This window comes from Oryctolagus cuniculus, chromosome 21, assembly GCF_964237555.1.
Source record: "Oryctolagus cuniculus chromosome 21, mOryCun1.1, whole genome shotgun sequence".
Classification (NCBI taxonomy): Eukaryota; Metazoa; Chordata; class Mammalia; order Lagomorpha; family Leporidae; genus Oryctolagus; species Oryctolagus cuniculus.
In genome coordinates this window covers 8,856,362-8,881,785 of record NC_091452.1, presented here as the reverse complement: position 1 = coordinate 8,881,785, position 25,424 = coordinate 8,856,362, and the positions used below count along the sequence as shown (strand labels likewise).

Here is a 25,424-nt window from a genome sequence, read left to right as displayed (position 1 = left end):
ATCCCTCCTTCCCCCCCAGCCCTCAGACCCAGCGGGTGGTGGCAGGAGACTCTTGAAAAGACACCAGCAACAGAGCAGCCCAGGGCCGTGGACTGGCGAGTGGGGGCAGGGGGAGACAGCCTCTACACACTGGCAGCAGATCAAAAGTCTGAAAACTTTAATTCACATAGCAATTTGTACATTATAGCAAAATGTGCATTATTTCAGAATAAGTTACTTATATATAGTACATAAACAATACAAAAAACTTTGCCAGATACCTTTCTGCCTAGAGTGAAACAAGGTGAGCTCACTTGTGTCATCACAGTGCGCTCACCCCAGCCCAACACTGGGTGTCAGATGTGTTCAGAGCAGTGGGCAGGGCACTATTGAGTTCCCTAAGACTGTGGGAGACACCCACAGAAGAGGCTTAGCCCCGAATAAAAATGCAACGGCGGGGGATCTCAGGAGGCCCTCAGGGGCCTTGAGTGAGGCTAAGAAACTGTTAAGTAAAAACAGTGTTCTGGCCCAAGATGTTAATGATTGCCATTCCTTTCTCCTACATGGTCCAGAACTGATGAAAGGCAGAAGATTTATACCAGATAAAGCCCTATGGATTGCTGGTCTAAAAGTCAAGGCAGGTTAGTTGACTTAATTCTTTGGTGCTGGTGACTGTTAGTTTGCCGAAGCTCAGTAGTAGACGACGGGAGTGAGGCTGCTGGGGGCTGTGCGGCGGCACTTGTGGTTGCGAGCAGAGCAGGCGGGAGGGGCCGTGAGGCTCGCTGTGCAGCTGTGCTTGGAGCCAGACTCTCCAAGGGCTGGCGTGGCCTCGGCACCCGCCAGCAGCAGTGGGGCGGGCCATGCCTGCAGTGGGCCGCTCGCCTGCCCTGCGAAGGCTGCATTTGGCCCAGGGACTGAGCCCACTCCTCCCGCCCCCACCCCCTCCAGCTGGACCTGACTCTAGCACGAAGAAAAGGCATCAGCTTAGTGTCGCTTTGTCCCAGCGCCAGCAGGGGGATTTTTTCAGAAGGTCCCCGAGCTGCCCTGCTTAAAACTTGGACAGCACACTCAGAAAAGCAGCAGTGTGGAGGCAGCTGACTTCCAGTTTCGTTAGCTTCTTTCTGGCTGCAAAGATCCCTAAGTTTGCTGTACCTGGTGTGTACACTGGTGTGCACTGCCCAAGTCTGCTAAGAGATGAGAGCTGTGGTTGGATACCTCGCCGGCCCTTACCTGTGCAGCCAGGCACTGATGGTCTGCAATGATCTTGGTTTCATGGTGAAACCTGCTTTATTGTAGAAGACAGGATCCGTGAAAGTGAACTGCAAGTCTGGATGAGTGTTAAACCTGTTTTATGGTCCATGACAACACCTGGGAATAATGGCTGCTTCCCCAGCTTCTAGAGCATTTTTAGAAGCAAAAGGCTGATCCTTCGGGCTAGAGAAGAGTAGGAGCACACCAAACCTGCCCCTTGAGAAAGCAGTTGGTAGTGTCAGCTGTGGGCCTGATGCACCTGTACATACCACACCACGAGGTGGTGCCAGAGCGAACTTTTGCCCCCTTGTTCCACAGGCCGCCACGGGAAGGTGGGAAGGAGTCAGCCCCCCCCCCCCAATCTCAGCACTTTGGAAAGGCAAGTCTAGGTGCAGATCTGCTAGCCCTGGGAACCCTCCCAGGGGTGGCCGCTGTGCCCTGGCTTCCATTTTGGGTCCAAAGGAGTCAGACCCACTCGTGGGGTAGTATACTCGGTGTTGTCATTGAGTAGGCTGTGGGATGGGGGCTGAGTCCGCCTTCCCTTTATGCTTGTCTGCCACACGTACCCACCATCACTAATTTACTCTCACCGTCAAGCGGCTGTGAACCAGAATCCACTTTTTTATTCATAAGGCACCAGGGTAGGGACTCTTCCTTGCCGCCCTATTGCGGTTCATTGCCTGACGTTCCCTGAAAGGGTGGCATACTTCACTGCTCCGTGTTGGGGCGGGACAGTGGCTGCCTGCCCTGGAGGGGGGCGACAGCAGGGTCTGCGTGGCTGTCTGGCGACAGAACCGCAGGGGTGCAAGGTGGAACAGTGCAAAGAAATAAGCACTGATTTAGTTTTGAAACCTGAATTCTTTAAAAACTAACCTGAGGTAAAATGTTTAAATCATTTTTGACCTTGAGCTTGTCCCTCTGATACAGCATTTGTCTTGAAGCTGAGAACAGAACGAGGTGTAGCGCCACAGGTTGGAGCTACAGTGGGGAAGCCACGTGAGAATCCGGGGCTTGGTAGTGTTTTGGACTTCCTGATCACCCCCTCCCCCAACAGCAGAAAGTCTGTCATCACCCCTGACAGTGCAGGTTCCCGCTGGGAGACTCGCGGAGGCCCTTTAACAGGCCTGATAAGAGGGTCACATCCACCCTGGACAGCACAGTGACCAGTGTCCCTTCAGTCTCTCACTGGAAGGAAGGAAAGATGGGCACGTTCCGCATCTCCGTGTCGTCACAGCGCTGTGTACTGGTTGTCTATGGCCCGCAGGTGGCTCCGTGAGGATGTGTCCAATTCGTAGTCTGAGTCCCTGGCTCGACTCCCGGGCTCTGGCTCCAGGTGCCGCAGGCTGTTGGCTAGCTCCTCGGGCGAAGGCACCAAGTGGAAGATCTGCTCAGGTGGCGAGGATCGGCCTGGGTGACCCTCTCGGCTGAGCCCCTGGGGACAGCCAGAAGAGCCCAGGTGGGGAAGGCCCAGCTCTGAATCCCAGCGAGGGAGGGAGAACGGGAACAGGACGGTGCTGCAGGAGCCTAGGACAAGCAAGCGAGAGAGACCGCGCGGTCGGTTTGCTGCGCCTGCCACCACGCTGCAGCAGGCTCGCTCTAGCTTGGTCTGTAGCCGGCCTTTCCCCACCACCGGGTCCACCTGTGCCTGCTCCCCCTGAGCACAGGGCCCTGCAGTCACACCTGGTGGCTGGGGGGCAACTACCACGTAGCTGGAGAGCCGAACGTCGCAGGCGGCGCCGCACTCGAGTGGGATGGGCGAGCGCTGGAAGTGGTGCAGCATGTCCACGACCGAGGGGAAGTGCAGGTGCTGCACACGGCACTGGCCCCGCTCGGTCAGCGACAGGCGGAGGTGCTGCGGGAGAAGGTGCTGGTGGGCTTGGACTGCCCCAGGGGTCCCGGGCCCCAAGGGGAAGGGTGGCACAGCCCACCTGCCCTGCCCCCTACCTTGGCTCTGCCCTGGAAGTTGAACGTGAGCACGTACTCCCCACGCCGGGACTCACTCTGCCGCACCAGGAACACTCCGTGAGCACCCGCGCCCTGCAGCTGCACCAGCTGTGCTGCCTTCACTCTGGATATGGGGCCGTGGAACCAGGGGTAGCAGGACAGGAAATGATCCGTCTTCTGGCAAGCTGGGTCCAGCAGCCCCCCAGGAGCAGCAGCTGGGAGAGAAGATGGGAGGGGCCGGTGCTGTGGCACAGCAGGTAAAGCTGCCACCTGCGGTGCCGGCATCCCACATGGGCCCTGGTTCGAGTCCCGGCTGCTCCACTTCCAGTCAGCTCCCTACTAATGCACCTGGGAAAGCAGCAGTGCTTGGACCCCTGCCACCCACGTGGGAGACCTAGAAGCAGCTCCTGGCTTCGGTAGCCATTTGGGGAGTGAACCAGCAGATGGAAGATTTCTCTCTCAAATAAATAAACCTTAAAGAGAAGATGGGTTGACCCTGGACCGAGGCTCCACTCACCTTGGTTAGGGGCGTCTGTGCTTCCCCTGGGCGTGCTGGGCTCCAGGGGGGAGGGGACACGTGGCTCTGAATCGCTGTGCCCCAGCCTGCTGGAGAAGAGGCCACACGTGACTGGGGGGCGCAGGTTAGGGCAGAAGAGGCTGTGCCAGCGGCAGGGGTCTCGGGCCTCACCCTCGGCCTGTGCACGCCCGGAGCTCGGCCAGCCACGAATTCAGCTGCTGCTCGTCCCCCACCTCGAAGATGATGTCTGTCCGCTCCTTCACCTGGCAGAGGGAGGGAACAGCTGTCGGGCTGAGGCATGTCCGCGGGGGCCTGGGCTATGCACAGCTCTATGACCCACCTTGAGCACGAAGGTGTGGAGGTTGTCGGGCATCTCCAGGCGTGTGCACCGCCGGACCTCCTGGATGCTGGAGCAGGCTGCTTGCAGTTTGGGCTTTGAGCTCTAGGAGACCAAGAAGGGGCACTCAAGACGGGTCCCTGGTGGCAGGCACTCTGTCCACCCAGGCCTGCACAGGCGCCTGCTGTGTGCCATCGATGAACAGGCCTCTGACACCCCACACTGTGGCCTCACTGGGCAACACCCAGGGCTGCAGAGTGGCAGCACCGGCCGGGTCCCCAGGGCCTGCGGGCACCCAGCTACAGCAGGGCTGGCCCTGCAGACCCCTGCCCCCAGGAGCCTGCTGCTGCCGGGTGGGCATGGGCGTTGTCTCAGAAGGGGTGAGCCAGGCCCCACCCCCCCACACCCATCTTTTCCTTCTGTGATAAGGCGCCAGGAGATGGCTGATGACAGAGGTCGGGGCAGATTAGAAAGGGGGGTGGACAGGAGGCCGCAGGGCCCCCTCTCGCCAGCACCTGCTTTTCTCACGGACCACGAGCTAGCACGGAGGCCCCAAGATGTGTTCCTAGCACCGTGGCTTCCGGCGCTTCCAACCGCCACCTGTCCCCAAAAGGGCTCCTCATGGCCAGAGGCTGTCTTTCGAAAGGTCAGTCCCAAAGCCGCAACTTCATCGTGCCTCGGACACAGCCACCAGACGAGGACCACGACCTCGGCCTGGTCCGGGCCCTCTCCACAAGGGGGCCGATGGCTGGGGAGGAGACGGGGTGGCCTGGCCACAGAAAGCTGACCACACCAGGGCCCTTCCCGGGCTGGGCACCCCTCAGCAGGGTGGGGGCAGTAATGTGCTAACAACCGACAGAGGAAGGAGAGCAGCTCCAAGAATTTGGCTCAAATCACAGCCCATGCTGCCACTGCTGCGGCCAGGAGGGGGCAGGGCAAGGCCCTGCAGCTGGACAGGCTGGGCAGGCGGGGGGGGGGGGGGAGGGCTGCTCTTAGCTGCTGGCGCAGTTGACCAACCCTTCAAAGCGTCCATTTCCTGTCTACAAAGGGCTTCGCCCCTTCTTGTGCAGCTGACCCTGCCTGCCCGCCCTCAGGAACCCTACCAGGAAGTCTGCCAGGCCTGGGCTCCCTTTCAGTTCCGCTCCTGGCCCAGGCCCAGTGTGAGCGCCGAGATTAACCAGCAAAGCCGCCGCTCTCACTCTGTGGGGCCCCTCTCTGCCAGCTCCTCCCCCCACAGCTGCGGAACTGCTGAGCAAGCAGACTGGGGAGGATTCCCCTCCACGCCCTGGCCGCCACCTGCCTGCAGGCTGCTTCCCTGCGGGCAGCAGCGCCACCCAGGTAGGTCGGCCGCTGAGCTGCCTGGTGGCGGGCGGCTCGGCCACGGACTCGGGTTGAGGGAGCGAACGAGGCGGCAGAACGTTCCGGCACCTGGCGCAAGTGCCGCTTCTGGGGCGAAAGTCCTCTGCTCCCGTTGCAGCGACCGCCGCCTCGGTTCTTTCTGCGCTGTGGCTGTCGGGGAGCTCCGAGCTCCGACACTGTCCCAGTTCTTGGGAGGGCTTACCCCGCACTGGATCGTTCTCTTACCCTCTAGGTTGTCGGGGCCAGCCCTGACCCTGCCACTTCCAGGGCAGTCCTGAGCAAGCTGCTCTCCAGTCGTCGTAAGGCAGAGCGCGCTTCCTGGGGTTGCTATGGTGACGGGTGAGCCAGTGTAAGTGAAAGGCCTCATTCAGTGGGGCAGCCCGGGACGCACCCACTCTCCCCCACCCTGCCCTTCCTGTCACGTGCCCCTTTCCCATCCCGCAGTGACAGTCACACGGGACCCCACAGTCCTGCCCGACTGCAGGCAGTTTCTGCGAGATCAGCCGCCTTTCAGAGGGCCTGCGGCAGACAGCGTGTTCTGAAAAGCAAGGCGAGCCTGCAGGGAGGCAGAGCCGTGCGTGCTTTCACGGGGACAGCCGGGCGCTGGCTCTGGCTCTGCCCTCTCTCGTCTCTCTGGAGACCTTTGACGGTACGCACAGCTGTGCCCAACCCTGGGGCGTCCGTGGCTCTCCGCCCACCTGGGGAGGGCTACCCCCGCTCGCCTCCTGGGAGTGAGGGTCCCAGCAGTTCCATTCTAGCAAGGGCTGGAACTTGGGGGTAGCGGTGAGGCCACGGGCACACGGTGCACCTCGCGGCACTGGGTGATACTGCAGAGACCCTGCAGGGTGGGGTGGCACGCTACACACAGGCAGGACCTGTGTCCTGTGGCAGCCCCAGAAGCCATGGAGTCACCAGGTGTGGGGGATCAGCAGGACTGATTCTAGGGCAGGAACTGGAGAGACAGAAGAGGACACAGAGGGCCTGGCATGAAGACCCCAGCGTGGCTGGCCATGCCAGATGGGATCCGGCGACAGCCCCAACATGAGAGCACCCTCGTCCCCCCCAGGGCTGTGCGGCCTCACATTCCTCTCGCGCCCACTGCCCGCGGCAGACGGGGATCTCGGATGAGGCCCTACAAGCCTCAGAGGAAGCCCCGGGTCCATGCCACCAACAGCCGAGTCACCCGTGCAGCCCAGAGCCTGGTGGGTAAATGGACGAACCCCCTTAGGTGAGACACTGCTGGAGTGGCACCGGGTGACACTGAAAAGCCAGCCTCAGAAAGAAGCCCGCATGCTCCCTGGTTCCCAGAGTTCAGTCCCATTCTGGAGAGACTCAGCCACGGGGCGCTGCTGCAGGGAGCGGCCTGCCTGGGCTGTCCCTGCGGGACACGGGGGGCAGCTCTGCGTGCTGGGCACCCCACCCCCGCAGCGCAGGCAGGGACCGTGAGTGACGGGGCAGGGCTCACCTGCCCCCGCTCTGTCCCAGGCACCGGGTACCCATGAAGATCTGGTGCAGGGAGGGCGTGGCCCACCTCCCAGAGGCAGGGTGCTCAGAGGGACTCCCCACCCACCGTGGGTGTGGCCAGGATGAGGCCCCCCCTTCCCCGCTGTGCTCACACTGCTGGCGGCCACTGCCCCTTGAATGCACCAGGCAGAGCTGCCACACCCCTCACGTTCCCTGCTCAGGGCCAGGCCCCGGGGCGGCAAGGTCACACCAGGGGCGTGGTTTCCTGCAAGTTCCCTCCACACACTGGGCACCGTGGGGGCAGCAAAGAGAACGTGCAGGGGTCCTAACCGCAGCCCTGCGGCCCTGGGAGACGCAGAGAACACCTCTCCTCCAGGGAGCCTTCCCTGACCACCAAGTCACAAGGGGACTCCTGTACCTCTCCCTCTGCATGGAGCTTATCGGGGTCAGCCATAACTTCCTGAGCTGCAGCTGGGAGTCCCTCTGGGGCTGGGGTGGGGCACCAGGCCTTGCTCCCTGCTGGGGCCCAGCACCCGCCTCTGGGGGTTGCCAGATGGTTGCACTTCAGGACCCTGGCTAGGGAGTGGAGGGCGAGGTAGGGTGCGGCTCCTTCAGGGCCACAGCGCCACGGGCCAGCTCTAGGGACTGAACAGCGTGGCCCACTGTGGCCCGTGTACACCCAAGCAGGACACCGAGAGGCGCCCAGTGGCTGCTTCAGCCACCTCGTCCTCTGTGCGCCGTCACAGAGCCCTCTGCAGGGCTCCTGCGGGTGACGGCCGCCCGCCACCCGCGCTCCCTCTGTCCCGGCACAGGGGTCTCCTGGGCAGGGAGACAGATGTGAGCAGAGACCCCACTTGCACCAGCCCTGCCCCAGGTCCACTGCCCCCAGTCATCTCCACTTGCGGCCAGGAGAGGGATGGGAGAGTGCACAGCACCCCCCCACCCCGTGAGCTGCTCCAGAGCCACAGCAACAGGGACAGTGGGCCAGCACCCCCATGGGGACCCCCAGGCTCCCCTAAAAGAGGGAGCCAGTCAGGTGAGGCCAGCCCCAGGGGCTGTTGCTTCATAGGGACTGCCCCTGGCCTGCCCCCCACCATGGGCAGCAGAGGTCAGGCCGGCACCGTCCTTGGTGCCAGCCAAGGACCAACACCTCCCGGGACTGTGGAGCGGCAGCAGGTTTGCTCCCGGCCCCGCCTCACGACCATCTTCTCTCCCAGTCACCCCCGTGGCGACCCTCACGGCCCCAGGGGGCCTGGCCCCAGCCGCACCTTGGCCAGGCTGCCTTCTCCCTTCCGGAGCTGAGTGCCAGGCTGGCGCTGCCTCCAGCAGCCCTGCTCTGCCAGCGGCCGGCGAGCCTGAAAGGAGCTGGGGCACAGCAGGCATCCCACTGGGCGCCAGTCTGCGTCCCGTCTGCTGCCCTTTCGATCCAGCTCCCTGCTACTGACCCGAGAAAGCAGCGGAGGAAGGCTCACCGCGTGGACTCCGGCACCCATGTGGGAGACCTGCGGGAAGCTCCTGGCTTCAGCCCGGTCTGGTTCTGGCCATCTGGGGAGTGGACTGGCAGCTGGAGACTCCCTCTGTCCCTCGTACCCTTGTTACTCTGACTTTCAAATAAATAATTAGAAACAGGAACTGTTCTGGCCCCCGTGGGGTGCTCCAGAGGGCAGAGGGCGTGTCAGCACCTGAGCCGGGCCTCAGCTGCAGGCACCACGCGTCCTGCCTCCCTGCAGCTCGTGACAGACCCCGACACGGCCTGGCCCTGCTCGCCAGCCGCAGAAGAGGCCAGCTGGACCAAACCGCTACAGCTGGGAAAGGCTTTATCCAGTTTACCGGATCCCAGGGTGGGGAAGGCAAGACTGGGACAGAGAGAAAGCTCACTGGACGGTATTTACGGCCTGAACTTGGAAACCTTGTAAGGCAAGAAACTCAGCAACAAAACCGAGAAGTCAAGTGGGAAATTCGGGAAGCATCTGCAACATGTGACAGATCCTAGCCATGCCATACGTAAAGAGCACTTGCAAATCAACAAGGAAAAGTGAGACTGGCTCTGTGCAGCAGTGGGTTAAGCCACCGCCTGCAGTGCCAGCCTCCCATATGGGCACCAGTTTGAGTCCCGGCTGCTCCACTTCCAATCCAGTTCCCTGCTAATGTGCCTGGCAAAGCAGAAGATGGCCCAAGTTCTTGGGCCCCTGCACCCACGTGGGAGACCTGGAAGAAGCTCCTGGCTCCTGGTTCTAGCCTGCCCAGACCTGGCCATTGCAGCCATTTGGGGAGTGAACCAGCAGATGGAAGGTCTCTTTGTCTGCCTTGAAAATAAATAAATAGTTTTCAAAAAGAAAGCAGCAGGTAACGGATTGGCGTGAGGGAGCGCGGGTCTGCGCCGGTCGGCGCCGTGGGTAGTTCTGGGTCGCTTTATCATTTCCACCCTGAGCCGTGCTCCTCGAGAAACCAAAGCCATCAGAAGCCGCCCGGAGGCCCTGGGCGGTGAGAGCGGCTTCCTAGATGACAGGAAGCCGGGAGGCTGGGCGGGCTCCCTGGAGAGGTGGCCCTCCCCCCACCCCAGCTCTGTCACCGCGGACCGCACAGGCCTGCACGGGGTCAGAGGGAGGCGGCCCCCCCAGGCAGAGACTTCTGGAACATCCGTTCACCTGCAGGCGGGTGCAGGCTTCCACGGCGCCCACCCCACGGGGAGGAGGGGACGCGTGGCCGGGCCCACGGAGGACTCCATGCCGTTAGGAGTTCCCGGTTGGGTCCGCCGGCGGGGAAGCTAGCGCCCAGACCTCAGCCCACAGCTGCCCTGCGCCCGGATCCAGACTGTGATGGCCTCGTGCCAACACCCTCCCCCCCAGCCCCAACAACACACACACACCTGGCCCCCACAACACACACACAGCCCCACCCAACACACACACCCGGGCCCCACAAACACACACAGCTCAATACACACCCGGCCCCCAAAACACACACACACATACACAGCCCCAATACACACACCCAGCTCCAACACACACACACATACACACCCAGGTTCCCAGAGCCCTGCCGAGCAGGCAGGGGCCCCACGGGAGCCCACCCCCGCCTTCCTTTTGCCCCCAGGCCCAGAAGGCCCTTGTCACTTCGCAGCTCAGAGATGGGCAGGGGACTGGCAGCCATGCCACAGGGGGACCCCTGCGACCCCTCTGCTCCTGGCCCGCACTCGCGAGGACCCCACTGCTGGCTCCTCCTGCTGGTGGCCTCGGGCAAGTCCCTCCACCTCTCTGGCCCTCAGCCCCTCTGCCGTGGGGTTGTGGGGGAGGAGGCCACGGGACGGGCAGGCTGCGGGCGTGTCCGTCACAGGCAGCTCACACTTCACGCAAATCACGGCGGCTGCAGGTCGGGCGCGGAGCCCTTCCCAAGTCCCCCAGCTCGGGGGGGGGGGGGGGCACAGGCCTGCCCACCACTTCCTGCCGCCGCCTCCCCTTCCTCCTCGCCCTCCGGCCGAGAGGAAACCGCCAGCCCCGGCGGACGTCCCTGCTTTCGGCTTCCTCTTTCCCACACGGGCCCGGGCAGCGCCTCAGCTTCTCCCAGCCTCAGCGCCCTTGTCTGCAGAACGGGCGCGACCCAGCAGGCTCCAGTGTGCGCCTGCGCGGGGACGGACCCCATACCCGGCCACCGCGACCACCCCCATTCCACAGCTAAGAACGAGGCCCAGCAAGGCCACATCACCTGCCGTGGGCGCTCAGCGCAGGAGCAGAGAGGAGGCCGCTGTCTCCAGTGCCTGGCCACCTCCTCCCCGGGCTCCTGGGGGCCTGTGGTGCCAGCAGGGACGTGGACGGGCCCCGGGGAGTCCCCACCTCCTGTACTCCCTCGGGAAACAGGCAGGGCAGGCTAGGCCAGGACCACCAAGTCCTCCATGCCACGGAAGGGCTCTGGCCAGGCCCCTGGGCACAGGACTATGTGGCTATGGGCGCCCCGACAGATGCCTCCCCCAGGCGAAACTCCGCCACGGGGACGCACCAGGTACCAGGTTCCAATCCCCTCTGGGCCACTCACAAGCAGTGTGGCCTGGAGCAAGTGGCCTAACCTCGATGGGCCTCAGTCTCCCGATCTGGGAAATGGGCGTGATCACAGCAGCTGCCCTCACAGGGCAGTGGACCTGGGCTGTAACAAAGCCCAATTAGTGGTGGCTAAGTGGGATTTTTCCAGAGTAGCTGCACCTCCACGGTCGCCCCTGTACACAGGAGAGCAACTAAGGCTTGGTTCCCAGAATGCCAGGACTGGCAGGGTTTCAAGACCGTCTCGGCCAACCCAGACCTGGCCGGCCCGGTGCCGCCCCAACCAGGCTCCCGTAGTGGCACAGGCGCGGGCCAGCTGGGGTCCTCTCCTGGGGGTGCAGGCCTGACGCTGCCACACCCAGACTCCCTGAGAGAAACTGGAAGAACTGGAAGCTTGGGTTCCTAGGCGAAGTCACCGCCGCTGACCCAGGCAACCGACCCGACTCCTGTGAAGTCCTGTATCGGCCAGGTGCCAGGCACGCCCTGCGGCTCTGGGCCGAGCTGTCAAAGGGGCTGGGGCTCCCGGGAGCTACTCACGGGAGAGACCGAGTCCCACAGGCCCAGGGCACGCTTCTCCCCCAGCCCATGCCCAGAGGCTTCTGGATAAGGATCAGGCCACGCCCTGCCATCACCGCCCCCAGCAAGGCCCTCCCGAGCCCGAGCCCGTGAGGTCCTGAGCTAGCCCAGGCCCAGCCCTCTGTGGCCTGCCTGTCTCAGTGGCTAGTTCACGCCCATCCCACCCCACCCCCCCCAGCCTGGGCACTTGCTGCTCCCCCACCAGATCTCTCTGCTCAGGGCCGTGTACTGACCACCCCGCCTCTTCCCAAAGGCCAATGGTTGGGGCGGCACCTGCTGCCCATTTCGCTGGCAAGGCCGGCACTGAAACCACAGAGCTATGGCTTCTCCACTCGCCCCTGACCTTGGGACGCAGGCACAGTGCTGGCCCCAACCTCCCCTCCCAGCAGGCCATGCACAGCCCCCGTAGCAGGGAGCTCCCCACCCCGCAGCCCTCGCTGGGCCCTGGGAGAGCTGCCCCTGTTACCCCTATTTTACATACAGGCAGAGCCCCGGACCTTGGGGGGAGCCCCGCTGTGCGCTCAGGTGCAGGCTGAAGCCCTCCAGCCCCGCCCACCGCCCGGCAGCCCTTCCTTTTCCCAGGGTTGGAAGTCACTTGCTTCCACAGCCAACTCCAGGGCCACAGGCCAGGGGTCGAGCTGGCCACCCGGCAGGGACATGCCAGGCTTGGGGTCTGAGCGCCCGGGCCCAGCCGCTAGGAGCTCTGCGCCACTCGGGGCAGCCGTCAGCTGGGCCTGACCCCACGCCGCTGCTGCCGCCACCAGGAGGCCCCCAGGGCTGCTGGCTCCACAGCATCCAGCCCCTGGAACAGCCCGGCCTGGCTGGGCTGGGGGCCAGGGTCCTCCCCTCGCCCCGGCTTCGGCACAGAGGGAGAGAGGGCCCCAGAGAGTGGGGCGACCCGGGAACCTTCAAGCTGGGCGCAGGGCCCCAACCAGCTCGGGCAAGAGTCCCGGGTCCTCCTGGACACAGCGCGCGCGCGTCCTAGCAACCCAGTGCTCCCTTCCCCCAGCCCAGGGGCTTCAAAGGTTTGCGGAAAATGGAATTAAAAGATAAGCTGATTTTTGAAATCCACCCATAGATCTTTTTTCAAAACATGCACTTCCCTTTATTTTCATTCTTGTTTGGAAGCAGAGGCAGAGACAGATCTTCCATCTGGTTCACTCCCCAAGGGCCCCCATCCGGGCCTCCCAGGGTGCCCGAAGGCAGGAGGAGGTGGGGCCAGGACTCAGAGCCAGGCACCCATGCACCGGCTCCCGAGGGGCGTCCTTCCCAAAGACCCTGCTCGGGGGGCCTGGGACGGAGGGCGCTGAGCCCGGGGCCACCCGACTCCAACACTCGCCTTCCAGCGGGTTCGCTCGAAGCAGGATCTGCTCTTACAGCGAGGATTTTCACGGGGAGCCTGGCCACGGCCCTGAGGTTTCACGGGTGTGCCCACGGCTGGTGTGCCCACACTTGGTGTACCCGACTCCTCCCACTCCAGGCCCCACCCACATCGCTACTTGATGACGCGGGGAAGACACAGGTGCACAGCGGCGGGAAGACTGCGGGGGAGAGCTGCTCCCAAGCCTGGCACAGCTGTGGGGCCCCACTTCCCGGCAGACACGAACCCCAGGCGAGCGAGGGACCCGTGCCAGTGCCGAGGCAGCCCACGCCGGGCAGTGACGCAAAGCACAGGAGGCGTGCAGAGTGCACGGAACCTCTCACAGGTCACGGGACAGGCCGATCGGAACAGCACTTGGGGGGCGCCAGTTCGAGTCCCGGCTGCTCCACTTCCGATCCGGCTCCCTGCTAACGGCCTGGGAAAGCAGTGGAAAATGGCCCAGGTGCTTGGACCCCTACACCCACGTGGGAGACCCGGATGAAGCTCCTGGCCAGTCCTGGCCATTGCACCATCTGGGGAGTGAACTAGCGGACCGAAGCGCTCTCTCTCTCTCCTTCTATCTCGACCTTTCAAATAAATTAAAAAAAAAAAAAGGCACTTCAGAGAGTGAGGTCCAGCGGCAGCACCCACACGCCTGCATCCCCGGTGAGACAAACTGCCGCCACGGAGAGACCAGAGCGTACCCACGAGGGCGGCCGCACTGCAAACTCCCAACACCACGCGTTGGGGACGACACAGAAGCACCTGGACCCCGACCCCACCCTGGGCACGCAGAACGGGGCCACCAGCTCGGTCCCCGGCCACTGCAGCCCACGTGGCACCTGGGCCGCCACACACCCGCTTCTGCCCCCTGCCTGCCAGGAGGCGGGCTGCAAAGCTCCACCCCCCTCAGCCTTCGGTCCTTGTTCAATCGGCTGAGCTTGCCACACTCACCAGGTTAACCCTGCATGAGACCTAGCGGGGCCACTCCCGGGGACCCAGCAGAGAGAAGGGCACCTCCGGCATCCGTGCAGACTCCCAGTGCCGCCCCTGACCGCCCCCACCGACACCCAGGCGACCCAGTTCTGTGGCGGTCCAGGACACCGACATCTCACCCAGGGAGGTGCGAGGGGGCTGGCGCCGCTGGGCCACTGGGTGGACACGCTCCCGCCTGCACACCACGGCGCTGCGACACTTCTACCCGCGCCCCACGGAGTGGGACCCTCCGTGATCTCCCCCGGGACCCCGCTCGGCGCCCTCCACGCTGCCCTCGGTCCGTCTCGCTCAGGCTCACGGCCAGGGCTGCGCATAGAGACCAGCAGGGACCAAACGGAGACGCACGGCCCCTGGGACCCGGCACACCCGCCCCAGCCGGGCTCCGGGCGCAAACGGCCCAGCTTTTCCAACTCGAAAGATGACATCGAGAAACACGAGGGGGTGCGAAGGAACGTCCACCTGGGCCGGGGGCTTCAAGGACGCCCCCCCCACACCCACCCACACACAGCCCGGGGCAAGTCTCCCGCGGCGCAAGGGGGCAGCAGGGCGGCCGCACGGAGTCACCCGGGGCCCCGGGACAGGACGCCGCCGGAAGCTGCCGCCGGGCGGCCCAGCTCTGCAGCCTGCCCGTATGCCTCACGGGTCCTCCGACAGAGCCACCTGCGCACCCCGCGGTCCCCGTCCCCGCCCCCAGGTGCCGGGCGCCCAGCTGCGTACCTTGGGCGGGTCGAAGAGCTCCAGCACGCGGTCCGGGCCGTCGGGGCCCGCGGCGCGGCGCAGCGCCAGCCTCCCGCGCTGCCAGCACGCCCCGCTGTCCATGGACGCCTCGTCGGCCAAGCTGTACCGCAGCGCCGCCTCCTTGAGCGCCTCGGGCGGAGGCTCCCGCGCCAGGGTCCAGGGCAGGAGCTTGCGGGCCAGGCCGGGCCGGGCCGCGCCCTCGCCGGCCTCCCCGGCGGCGGCGCCCACGGGCAGCTCCCCGGCCGAGCGGCGGCGGAAGATGTGGCGGAGGCTGCGGCGCAGGTGCTGCAGGGAGCAGGGGCCGGGCGGCCGCGGCGGGGCCAGCTCCTCGGAACTGCGGGCCTTGGGCAGGGCCAGGCCGGCGGGGCCCGGGCCGGGCTCGGCGGTGGCCGCCTCGGCCTTGGCCGGGGCCCCGCGGCCCGTGTCGCGGTAGTCGCGCGCCGCCGCGGGGGCGCGGGCCCCGTCGCGCACCTCGCGGCAGAAGTAGCGCTGGAAGAGGTCGGTGAACTGCAGCGACACGAGCTCGGCGCGCAGCGGCGCGTGCTGCGGGTGCTCGCGGGCGAAGCGCCAGTACTGGCGGGCCAGCTCCCGGGCCGCGGCCACGGCGTGCAGCTCGCAGAAGTCGCTCCAGCCCCGGGGGCCCGGGGCCGCCGCCGGGGAGGCCGTGGGCGCCGGGGAGGCCGAGGACGCGGAGGACGGCTGCAGGCTGGGCCCGTTCATGGTGGAGACCGACGTGGGGCGGCCAGGCTGAAAGACACGCGGGGGGCGGGCGAGAAAGGAGTGAGCAGCCGTGCCGGCGAGGCCCGAAGCCCCCCAGGACCCCAGGGCACGGAGTGGATACCAAGTAACCAGCAGGCCGGCCGCGTGCGGGGATGCTGCGGCCCGAGGGGTTGCACGCAGCGTGGTGCCAGCCCCAGCCTAGCACGTGGGAATTCTTTCTTTCCAAATCCCACGCTGGACGCAGGAAAGAGCAGCGCCAGATGTGGGACCGTGGATAAGGGGAGGGGCTGCCCGCACTTCCAACCACCGCCCCCAGACGTGTCCTTCACCCGCACGACGCCAAAAATCGGCTTGGCCAGCGCCACGCAGGGCCGCCACGCTGCGGGTTCCGTGGCGGGGTGCGGAATTTTTGGAGGGCCGCCTGGCAGGCCCGGTGTTGGAGCTGGAGTCCCACTTGGAAGTACTGAAGAGAGTGCAGGCGCCGGGTCACCTGTCTGCGGGACATTTCCTGCCGCCGCCTGAATGCCCACCTGACCAAGACCGAGCCGGCCCCCTCCAGGCCAGGCGAACGCACAGCCCGGAGCCAGGGCGCCCCCCACACACCCCCAAAAACCCACCACCCACGTTGTCAAGTACCAACGTATTCTCAGCTACTAACTTTTCTTTCAGTCTTTTTGTTTCGATTTTTATTTACCAGGCGCAGGGACTGACACAGAGATCCCCCCCCCCCAGATGCCTGCAACCACCAGGACCGCGCCCGGCCCGAGCCAGGAGCCTGGAACTCTGTCCCAGTCTCCCCCGGGGCTGGCGGAGGCCCAAGGGTGCCCGTTAGCAGAAAGCTGGACGGGAGGCAGAGTGGCTGGGAGTGGCCCAGGTGGCATCCCGCTGTGCCAAGTGCTGCCCACAAAGTTATAGGGGAACAGAATCATGCTTCCAGGCTGGTCATGGAAGGCGGGCGGCGGCCACTGGCTGGGGACCCCAGCAGCGCCACGTAGCGGGGTGACCCTGCGAGTTCAGTCTCTCCACCCAGGAGAGGGGACCCGACGGCGCCCAGCCCATGGAGCCCTGGGAGCCAACGAGCACGCAGGGCCAGCCGCCGGGATCCTCACTGCAGTGTCCCCGAGGGCCAGAGAGCTGACACGCAAGAAGACATGAGTGGGAATGAGCCCGCCCGCTTTGTCCGCTTGGCCCAGGACTCACAGCTCGCCCGCTGGGCAAAGGCGGGGGTCCCTATGCGGCGTCTGCTGCACGCACCGGGCCACAGGGCTGCCCAGGCTCCCTCACTGCGGCCGTGGGGCCGCCCACAGCAGACAGGGCTCCCACCGCGGGGCGCCGCGAGGAGCGGCCCCGCCACCTCACCGCACCTGTCACTGCTCCCACCTGGCAGGCCGGGAACCGTGCGGACCCACTTCTGTGGGACCCTCCAGGGACCGCCGGTGCAGAGCTGAGGCCCGACGTGGGCTCCCTTCCGCCGCACCCCACACCCAGACCCGAACCCAGGGGAGGCAGGCACTGCCCTCCTAGCTTTGGGGAGCCCAGATCCATGCTCCCGCTGCACCCCCACGCCCTGTGTGACCCTCCGCCTGTCTGCTCTCTGCCTGCATCCAGCAGCAGTCCTGACCTTGTGCTCAGCCCACTGGGCACACACCGCCCCTGCACGGGGACCCTGACGTCACTGGGACTCCCTCCACACCAGACTCCCGCGCTCCAGCTGCAGGTCCCAGCAAACAGCAGGCGCTCAATAAGTGTGTGCTGCCTGAATCTAGCGAACGTTGGATGAATTAGACTTGCAACATCTGGCTCCTCCGGCAGACGCATGGCTGCACCTGCCCCGGGGGTGCTGTCCACCCCAGCCTTTGCCTGGAACACCTGTCCCCGTGCGGCCCCATGTGTCAGAGTCCCGGAGCCCAGGCCACAGCGGAGCTGTCCACGCCCCTCACTGAGTCCAGCGGCGGCCCGCAGCCCTCCCCCGCCACGTGCCCTGCTCCGGTTCCCCCATGACAGCATGAGTCCTCCCTAGCCCGGCCCCAGGGCGGCTCTAACTGCTGTCACGAGCCTCCCAGAAGCCCAGGAGGGACGTCCAATTTCTGCGTCCATTTCACAGATGGAAAAACCGCAGCCCAGCCGGGTCCCACAGCTGTGGGCTGATGGCAGCCCGCACACAGGAGGCACCCCCGAGGCTCCTGCCCCCCACGGGGGGGCTCACGTCCCAGTGGGTGTTCACTGAGTTGATGAGGCCCACCTCCAGCTGCGGTTGGGAGCCACCAGTTACCAGGCGGGGAGCTGTGGCGGAGCTGGGGGACAGGCGGACCACAGACTGGTGACACGTGACCTGATCCCAGGTTCGGTGGCGCACACATGGCAACATTCACTCTCTCGCCCACCACTAGAGGGCAGAGGCCTGTCATTATGCCCATTTCACAGATGGGAAAACCAAGGCGAGCCAGCAGTGGCTTGTCTGATGGGGAGCAGAATGTGCTGGGATCTGACCAGAGCTCCATCCCGGGTGTGCACCCCAGGGCCCCGCCTCGGAACCCACAGGAGCCCCAGGAACAGAGCTGTATGGACTCCTGCGTCGCCGACAGGCCCAGGAGCTGGGCTCCACACTCCCCCAGACCCACAGCCAAGGTGGGAGGGCTCTGAGGAAGCCAGCCTGGAACCCTGCCACCCACGTGGGGACCCACATGGAGTTCCAGTCTCCTGGCTTTGGCCTGGCCCAGCTCTGGCTGTTGCCGGCATTTGGGGAATAAACCAGCAGGTGGATCTCCCTGCCTTTCAAATTAAAGTCAAGAGGGGGCCGGCACTGTGGCACAGTGGGTAAAGCCGCTGCCTGCAGCGCTGGTATCCCTTGTGGGCACCGGTTCGAGACCTGGCTGCTCCACTTCCGATCCAGCTCCCTGCTGGGGCCTGGGAAGGCAAGGGGAGATGGCCCACGTCCTTGGGCCCCTGCATTTTGGGAGATGCACCCACATGGGAGACCTGGAGGAAGCATCTGGCTCCTGGCTTCAGATCGGCGCAGCTCCAGCCGTGGCAGCCATTTGGGGAGAGAACCAGCAGATGGAAGACCTGTCTGTCTGTCTGTCTCTCTGCCTTTCAAATAAATAATCTTTAAACAAAAGTTAAGATCAAGAAGGCACACTGATGTTCTTACCCCGGCCTCAGAACGGACGCCTGCAGGCCTGGCCTTCAGTCCCGTTGTGGTCAGAACAGAACAGCGGCTCCAGGAGCCAGGCTGTGCAGGGGCGTCCCAGGAGCAGAGCCCAACCGTGTCTCCCCCTGGAGAGTGGCCTGCGCAGGACCTGGGCCTCCCTCCAGCGAGGTGGTCAAGGAGCACAAGGTCTTGGGCAGCTGGGCTCCCGCCCACGACCCCCGAGATGGGCCCATCAGCCTGGGCGGGAGTCACGTGGGCTGGCCCATGTGCCTGCGGGAAAGGCCCTGGTCACCTGCTGAGCCTCCACCCTCCCCACCCCAGCCCACAGAGACCGGGCAGAAAGTCTTACGCCCTAGGAGGGGACACCTCCTCCAAGGAGACCTCTGGTCCTCCTCCAAGGAGACTCTAGGGCACAGGGGACATTTCTCTCTTCCCCCGACACCAGCCCTGGGAGGTGCCGAGAGCCGAGGGGCTGCCAAAGCACACAGCCTGGTGGGCACCCCCCGCCTCCTGACGGCCAAGCGGCCGGGCGCAGGGAAGCCCACGCCAGGGGGAAGCAGAGGCCTCTCTGGGGTCACCTGGTGCCCCGGGGACATTTATCAGGCCAGCACAGTCTGCCAGCACAGGAACTGTCCTGCGGCCTCCCCTGCTCCCACCCCAGCCTGCCGCAGCAGCCACGGCCCCACCCAGGCTTCGGGAGGTGGGGAGGGCCGGGGGCCGGGCCTCGGCCTGGGCAGCACCCACTTCAGCCCAACCCCACCCGGCCCAGGATGTGGCTTCTTCCACCTGCCCTGGGAGGCGGGCAGAGGAAGGGGGAGACCCTAGCGGGGAACCTCTCCTGCGCTCCCTCTCAGCGCGGGGCTGCACCTCCCCCCTGCAAAGGGCCCCCCTCTGGACCTCCCCCCATGCTCCCTCCCCCCCATGCTCCCTCCCCCACCATGCTCTCTCCCCGAAGTCGCGTCCCAGGCCCCCAGTGCCCCCCCCCAAGCGTCCTGTGAGTCAGCCTCTGTAACCAGGGCACACACTTCCTCCCTCCCAGGCCTCCCTGGGGACCCGTGGCCTGGGCAGCAGCCGGCTTGGGGGGGGGAGCGCCACATCCGGGTGGGCCCCCAGGGGCTCCAGGCCCAGCTCCCAAGGAAGTCCGCAGCCCAGCCCCCCCCACGACCCCTGAGAGGGTGGTGTGGGAGGAAAAATCTCCCAGCCATCTGCTCAGCAGCCGCGTTTCCGGCCGGGGCGGGGCAGGGCGGCCGCAGGCAGGACCTGCTCCCCGGGGGAAGTGTCTCGCTCGTGCCGGGCGGGAGGACGCGAGGCTGGGCAGCCCTGTGGCCAGCGGGACCACGAGTCCCGAGAGAGGAGCACCGGATGCCCGGGCAGCGGGGGCCAAGCAAGCAGGTGTCCGCTGGGGCCCACGTCCCACTGCCCGGTTTCCCCCAGGCCACAAGGGACCTCAAGTCCTTGGAAGCCAGGAAGCCGGGCTGCAGGGCTCTTGGGTCCAATCAGGCCTGACTCAGCAGGCGACCCCGGCTGAGTCACTTCCCCTGGGCAGCCCGCCCGCCTCAGTTTCCTCGGGGAGCTGGGAACCAGCGGTTGGCACTCCACCTCCAGGCCCCGTGAGAAGGGCGGCTCTCGGGGCCACACTGAAGCAGCTTCCTGCCCCGCCTGGCTAAGGATGCTGGGTGTCTTGGGGGGAGGGCCTGGGGACCATTTGCCCAGGAAACTTGGCGATGAAGCGCCAGTCCCTCTGGGCACGGAGAGCAGCAGCTCACGCTCGCTGGGGCCCCACTGCACAGGCGAGGAGGCCTGGAGCCCAGAGAGGCTAAGGCATCAGGTCAGGGTCACACAGCAACGACAGACTGTAGAGTCTGAGCCCCTCCGCTGTGCCAGGCTCCTATCTGTGCTGGAGCCGCCTGGGCAGGGAGGGCCAGCGGCCAGGCAACCTGCCCGAGGCCTTGCAGCTGGAAGCCCACAGAGCGCAAGTTCAACTCCAAATACGCTCACAGACGCCCAGCAGTTGCCACAGAGAGGTCAAGTGCTCAGCCCGAGGATTCACAGCAAGCAGCCTCAGAGGCTGTGGGACGACACCAGTGGGCCCGAGGGCCTTGGCAGCAAAGGCAGCAACAGCAGCTGACGGGGGCAGCCCCCCGGGCCCCGTCTCCCCTTCCCAGGGCCAGGGGGTCCTGGGACTGGCAGCCGGGACGTGCCCCCCTCCCTGGAGCCTCCAACCCTGCTCCCCAGTTTCTGTCCCCGGGGAGGCTCCCCCCCGCCGGGCACAGCTGGAGCGATCCTGCACATCTGATGCATTTCAGAAAGTTTCATGGCTGGGGCCTGCGGCCTGGGCGCAGGGGCCAGGAAGGGGCAGGGCGGCCGCAGGCAGGACCTGCTCCCCCGGGGAAGTGTGTCTCTCTCGTGCCGGGCGGGAGGACGCGAGGCTGGGCAGCCCTGTGGCCAGCAGGACCACAGAGTCCCGAGAAGGAGGCCGAGCAGAGGTGACCTGGGCAGCAGCGAAAGCCAACCCCAGGCCCTCCTGTCCCCAGGCCGCACCGCCCTGGGTGCTCTGCGGATCCGCTCAGCCAGGGTGCCGGCGGTCCTGTGGTGGGTGCAGTCGTCAGACCCACTTCCTAGCGGGGAACGGAGGCCAGAGCCAGAGAGCGCCCTCCCCTCACCCTGCCCGGGGCTTCAGGACTCTCCCAGAGGGCGCCCACGGCCCACAGCCGGTAACAGCGCTATCGCCGGTGAGGCCGAGACGCGCGCGGCCACCTGTAGCTGAGCGGCAGGTGCCTTGCTCAGGCCGCAAACCTGTCAGCCCGCTGGACAGAGGGAGACCACCTGCCCGCCCCCGCTCAGGGGCGGAGGACTCAGGCGCCGGCCCCACCAGCCTCTCTTCCTCCTCCGCCGGCCCAGGCCAGCCCCTCCCCAGCGGCCCTGGGGGACCGGCCAGGAGCACGCACCCTGCGGCTCAGCAGGACTCTCCCTCCCACTGGGGGCTGTGGGAAAAGGCACGCAGCGAGCAAGCAGACCGATGACCGACCGCTCGACCTCCCTGCGGGCTGGGGGCCTTGGCCTCTGGTCCCCTGAGCCGGCTCGCCCCCATCAGGGCCAGGGCTCCAGGTCCCCGGGACGCCCTGGACCCGGCTCCACTCCAGCGGCCGGGTCACCGATGGGAAATCCAGACCTAACCCGGCCCGCGCCCCCCGGGGACATCCCCCTGCCCGCCGCCCCGGCAGGAGCCCGAGGCCAGGCTGTAAACGGGAGGCAGCCAGGTGTCAAGGATGCGCCACTTGGGCCGGCCCTCCCTCCCCCCTCCGCGGCCCCAGCTGCAGGCACTGACCTCCCCACCTACCTCGCAGTGGCCCGGGAATGGGGAAGAGAAACAGGAGAATGAGGAAACTGTAGGGAGCCGAGCGGCGGGCGGCCGGGCGGACCCCTCCCCAGTTCCTCAAATGCAGCCCACAGCCGCCCGCTGGTGCCCCCCCAGGCCGACACCCCCTCCTCGGCCTGGTGGGGTATTCCCTGGGAGTCTTGGGGGGAGGCCGAGGGTGGTCAAGGGGCCCCGGTTCCAGGACCCTAACCCGTGGGCAGTGCAGAGCGGGGCGGGGGCATCCCCCAGGCAGGGCCTGGGCTCCGGGGTCGGGGGGGTGCTGCTCCCTGCACGCGCGCACACGGCCTCAGGCTGACGCTTTCTCCCCAGACGGCGCCGACCCCGACCCCAGCCCCGACCTCGACCCCGACCCCGACCCCTCCTTCCCGGCTCCCGCCGAGGGACCGCTGTGCCTGGCCGGCTGGGCTGCAGGTAGTGGGGAACCCGCGGAGGGCCCTCCCTGCCTCGGCGCCCCCCGAGTCCGAGCCGGGCACGCTCAGGGCGGCTGAGGGCGCGCAGGGCCGGCCCCGGGGCCTCCCCTGCCCCGGGACGCCCCCAAGCCCGGCGGGCAGGCGGGCTTACCTGAGAGAGACGGGGCACGGGCCCGGCCGGCCCATGGCGTCGCGCGCCCCGGCCCCCCGAGACCTCGAGGGGGCGGGCGGGCCCCCGCCCCGGGCGCGTCGGCTCCTCGCTCGCCTCTCGCTCGAGCGGGGCTCAGGCAGGAAACCCCGGCTCGGAAGATGGCCAGAGCCTCATCATTTCCGCCGCCAGCGCCTGACAGTTGCGAGAGGATGCGCCCCCGGGACGCCGCCGGGACAACTTCGCTGCGGCCGCCGTGGCCTCCGCGGGCCGCGACAGTCCGGGCGGGCGGCCGGGCGGAGGCGGTGGCCCGGGCCCATGCCGCCCCGCGCCGTTATGTAAAGAGGAACCGGCTGTGCGAGCCGAGCCCGGCGTGGGAGGGCGGCGGGGCGGGGCCACGGGGAGCCACGCCCCGGCGAACCCGCGGCTCCCGGAGTGGGCGGGCCTGGAGGGGCGGGGCCGCCGAGAGCCACGCCCTGGCGAACCCGCTGCTCTGTGGAAGGGGAGGGACCAGGGGCGGGGTCCGAGGTGGCCCCGCCCACTGCCCAGCGCCTCCGCGGGGGCCGGGCCCTGAGATCCGGAGGTGCGAGCCCGGCGGGAGGCGGGGGTCTCACCGAGCCACGCCCACAACTCACCCACCAAATTTCGCGTCGCGCAGCCTAAAGAAGGGAAGGAACGGCGGGGGGGGCGGGGCAACCCGGGTCCCACCCACCCCACGCCTGCAGGCCACAGGGCGCCGCGGCGTGGCGGGGGCGGGGCCAGGCCGGGAGGCGGGGCCTGGGGAGGGGCCGCCGAGCTGTGCGGCCTACAGGGGGCGCACCCACCGCTGTCTCCCGCCCTGAGGGCCTTATCGCCGCCTGCCGGGCCCGGCAGCGCAAGATCAACCTGGACTTTCATCATCGCCTGGGGAGGGGGCCCAGCCCGCCCGCTCCCGCCTCTCCGCGGCTCCGCAGAGCCGACCCGCCTCGGCCTCAGCGCCCCCAGCCTCAGCACCGCTCTGCCGCGTCCCGAGCGCCTGAGCCCAGCGCCACGCCACTACCTGGCCGCGCCCCCCCTCCAGGAAGCCTTCCTGGACTGCTGCCCCGGGGCCTCTGCTCGCCCCCAGGCTACTCACATTTCTTCTAGGGCCTCCTGGAGCCCAGGCCGACCAGGCGGGTCTCCCCGGGGCGGCGTGGAGGTAGCGCAGCACAGGGGCGCCGGGAATGGCTGCGCTCCCCTCCCCCAACAGGAAACCAGTCGCCCACGCCCCCACTTGGAGGGGCCCGGTGCTCCTCCGACCCACCGCTCGTTGGCCTGGGCCGGACGAGCCGACTCCATCCCTCGAGGCCGAGGTGAGCGCGCGCCCGGCGCCCGGGCGGTCGGGGAACTGAGCGGCCCGGGGTCCCGCCCCCCGCCCGCAGGAAGGGGTTCCCCAGGTGGTGGGGGTTTCCAGCCCAGTGACCTTGCAGACCCGAGAGTGTGCTGTTCCAGGGACGTGTTGAACACCTACTTTGTGCCGAGCACTGTTCTAGGTGCTGGGGGCCCAGCAGGGGCAAAGCCAGTACCCCTGCCTTGCGGTGAGGGGACACGGGGCGCTCGGAGACCAGGAAGTGGCTGGGGGAGGGGCAGCTCCCGCTGTGGCCTGGGGAAGCCGCGGGGACGGCCCACGTGCTCGGCCCTGCACCCGCCTGGACACCCGGCTCCTTCGGGCATCTCCGCAGAACCAATGCTGAACAGGGCACCTGCCCGGACAGGGCCCCAGGCCGTCCGGGGGAGGGGAGGGCAGGCGATCCGGGAGCAGCAGGTGCGGGGGTGAGAGGGGAGACGGGAAAGGCAGGCCCGGCTCGCGGGGTCCCAAGGGCCCCGGGGGGAGGAGTCTGGGCCGCGCGCAGCCGCCCCTCCGAGGGTGCGGGCAGGAGGACCCACCCTGGCGACCCCTGCGGGAACCTCCGGCCTCTGAAGACGCGGGGCGAGGGGGGAGGGGGCCGAGGGGTCCACACTGACGGCCTCAAGCCGCAGGTAGGCTGGGCCGCACGGAGGCCGGGAGAGCAGCCGCTTCCCCGCGCCGCACGGCCGCCGGGGCACCCCCAGCCCGTGCCAAATGGCTGCTGCGCCGCGCCAGCCGCAAGCACTTTCCCTCTCGCCGCCCAGACGGCAGCTCCGCTGACTTAAACGGGGACTTGCGGTTGTTCCCCTTTTAATCAGGCTCGGGCCCGGCCCCTGCCGGAGCCGCTTTCCCTCGGACAGGCGCAGGGTTCCCACCCACGCGCGAACCGCCCCGCCCCGCGCCGCCGGGGAGCCGCGGGTGCGCCGGGCAGAGGGCGGAGCGGGGGCGTCAGGTGCAGCTGAAGGGGCCAGCGCCCGGGGCCTGGCCGCTACGCGGGCCGGGGAGCCCCGGGGCCAGTGGCCACGAGCGAGTCAGTGTCCCCGTTCCCAAGGCGGGAGTAAGGACCACCGAAGCAGCAGTGGTCAGTGCCATGAGCGGACGGGCGGCCGAGTTCAGCACAGCGCTGCGCGGTGATCCACGCTGCCACCGTGCTTATTAACATAACAATAGCAACGACAGCCAGAGGGAGCCACAGAGGACTGGTGATCAGGTCACCATGGTGATGTAACCCCAGCCTCCAGCTGCTGCGCTGGGCTCCCTTTGGGGTGCGCACAGGGCCGGAGCTCCCAAGGATGCGGATTTGTGGAGAGCGTCATGCGGCAGACGGAGTGCGATCCAGGGATGCAGTCAGGTGCAGAGAGAGGCAGGCGACACAGAACCACCCACGGGAAAAGCACAAAGTCGTGGGCGGCTTCCAAGGGCGTGGATGTGGGGAAGCAGCTGCGTGTGTACCTGCACTTGCTGTCAAGGTTCCTCGTCGTGCGGCCTTTGGTTCAGCGTGCTCAGATTTTTGAACTACATGCAGTTTCTTTTCTTTCCCTTTTTATTTTAAGATTTATTTATTTGAAAGGCAGAGTTACAGAGAGACAGAGGCAGAGAGAGAGAGAGAGAGAGAGAGAGAGAGAGAGAGAGAGGTCTTCCATCTGCTGGTTCACTCCCCAGCTGGCTGCAAAGGCCAGAGCCATGCCAGTCCGA

The 25,424-nt window shown here is 66.6% G+C and overlaps 2 protein-coding genes across 7 annotated transcripts in view; one reads left to right on the top strand and one right to left on the bottom strand.

Moving 5' to 3' along the window:
• ATXN2 (ataxin 2) overlaps positions 1–684 on the top strand; it is a 121,587-nt gene extending 120,903 nt beyond the window's left edge. Inside the window, exon 25 of the mRNA XM_051826807.2 lies at positions 552–684. Within this exon, the coding sequence (XP_051682767.2) occupies positions 552–553 (2 nt within the window). The 3' untranslated portion in view covers positions 554–684. The remainder of the gene's footprint in view (positions 1–551) is intronic.
• SH2B3 (SH2B adaptor protein 3) lies at positions 143–23,607 on the bottom strand. 6 transcript variants are annotated; one of them, XM_051826824.2, is made up of 8 exons: positions 23,478–23,607; positions 14,535–15,302; positions 4,032–4,133; positions 3,863–3,954; positions 3,692–3,780; positions 3,175–3,389; positions 2,911–3,082; positions 143–2,754 (listed from the first exon to the last, which is right to left on the bottom strand). In XM_051826824.2, exons 2-8 carry the CDS (start codon positions 15,273–15,275, stop codon positions 2,459–2,461), a joined length of 1,707 nt encoding a protein of 568 aa, XP_051682784.2. In that variant the 5' UTR covers positions 15,276–15,302; positions 23,478–23,607; the 3' UTR covers positions 143–2,458. The 6 variants fall into 6 exon arrangements, with proteins under 6 accessions (XP_051682784.2, XP_051682783.2, XP_051682785.2 ...); XM_051826823.2 differs by lacking the exon at positions 23,478–23,607 and adding an exon at positions 22,367–22,507; XM_051826825.2 differs by lacking the exon at positions 23,478–23,607 and adding an exon at positions 22,367–22,507 and having other exon boundaries at positions 3,231–3,389.
• Between the last annotated feature and the right edge of the window lie 1,817 nt (positions 23,608–25,424).

Excerpts from the sequence above, each read along its gene's own strand:
- SH2B3 (XM_051826824.2), bottom strand. The coding sequence starts at position 15,275 with ATGAACGGGCCCAGCCTGCAGCCGTCCTCCGCGTCCTCGGCCTCCCCG. Across the intron at positions 4,134-14,534 it reads AGCTCTTCGACCCGCCCAAG|AGCTCAAAGCCCAAACTGCA; the intron begins GTACGCAGCTGG and ends TTGGTCTCCTAG. Across the intron at positions 3,781-3,862 it reads CGGGCGTGCACAGGCCGAGG|CAGGCTGGGGCACAGCGATT; the intron begins GTGAGGCCCGAG and ends CCTCTTCTCCAG.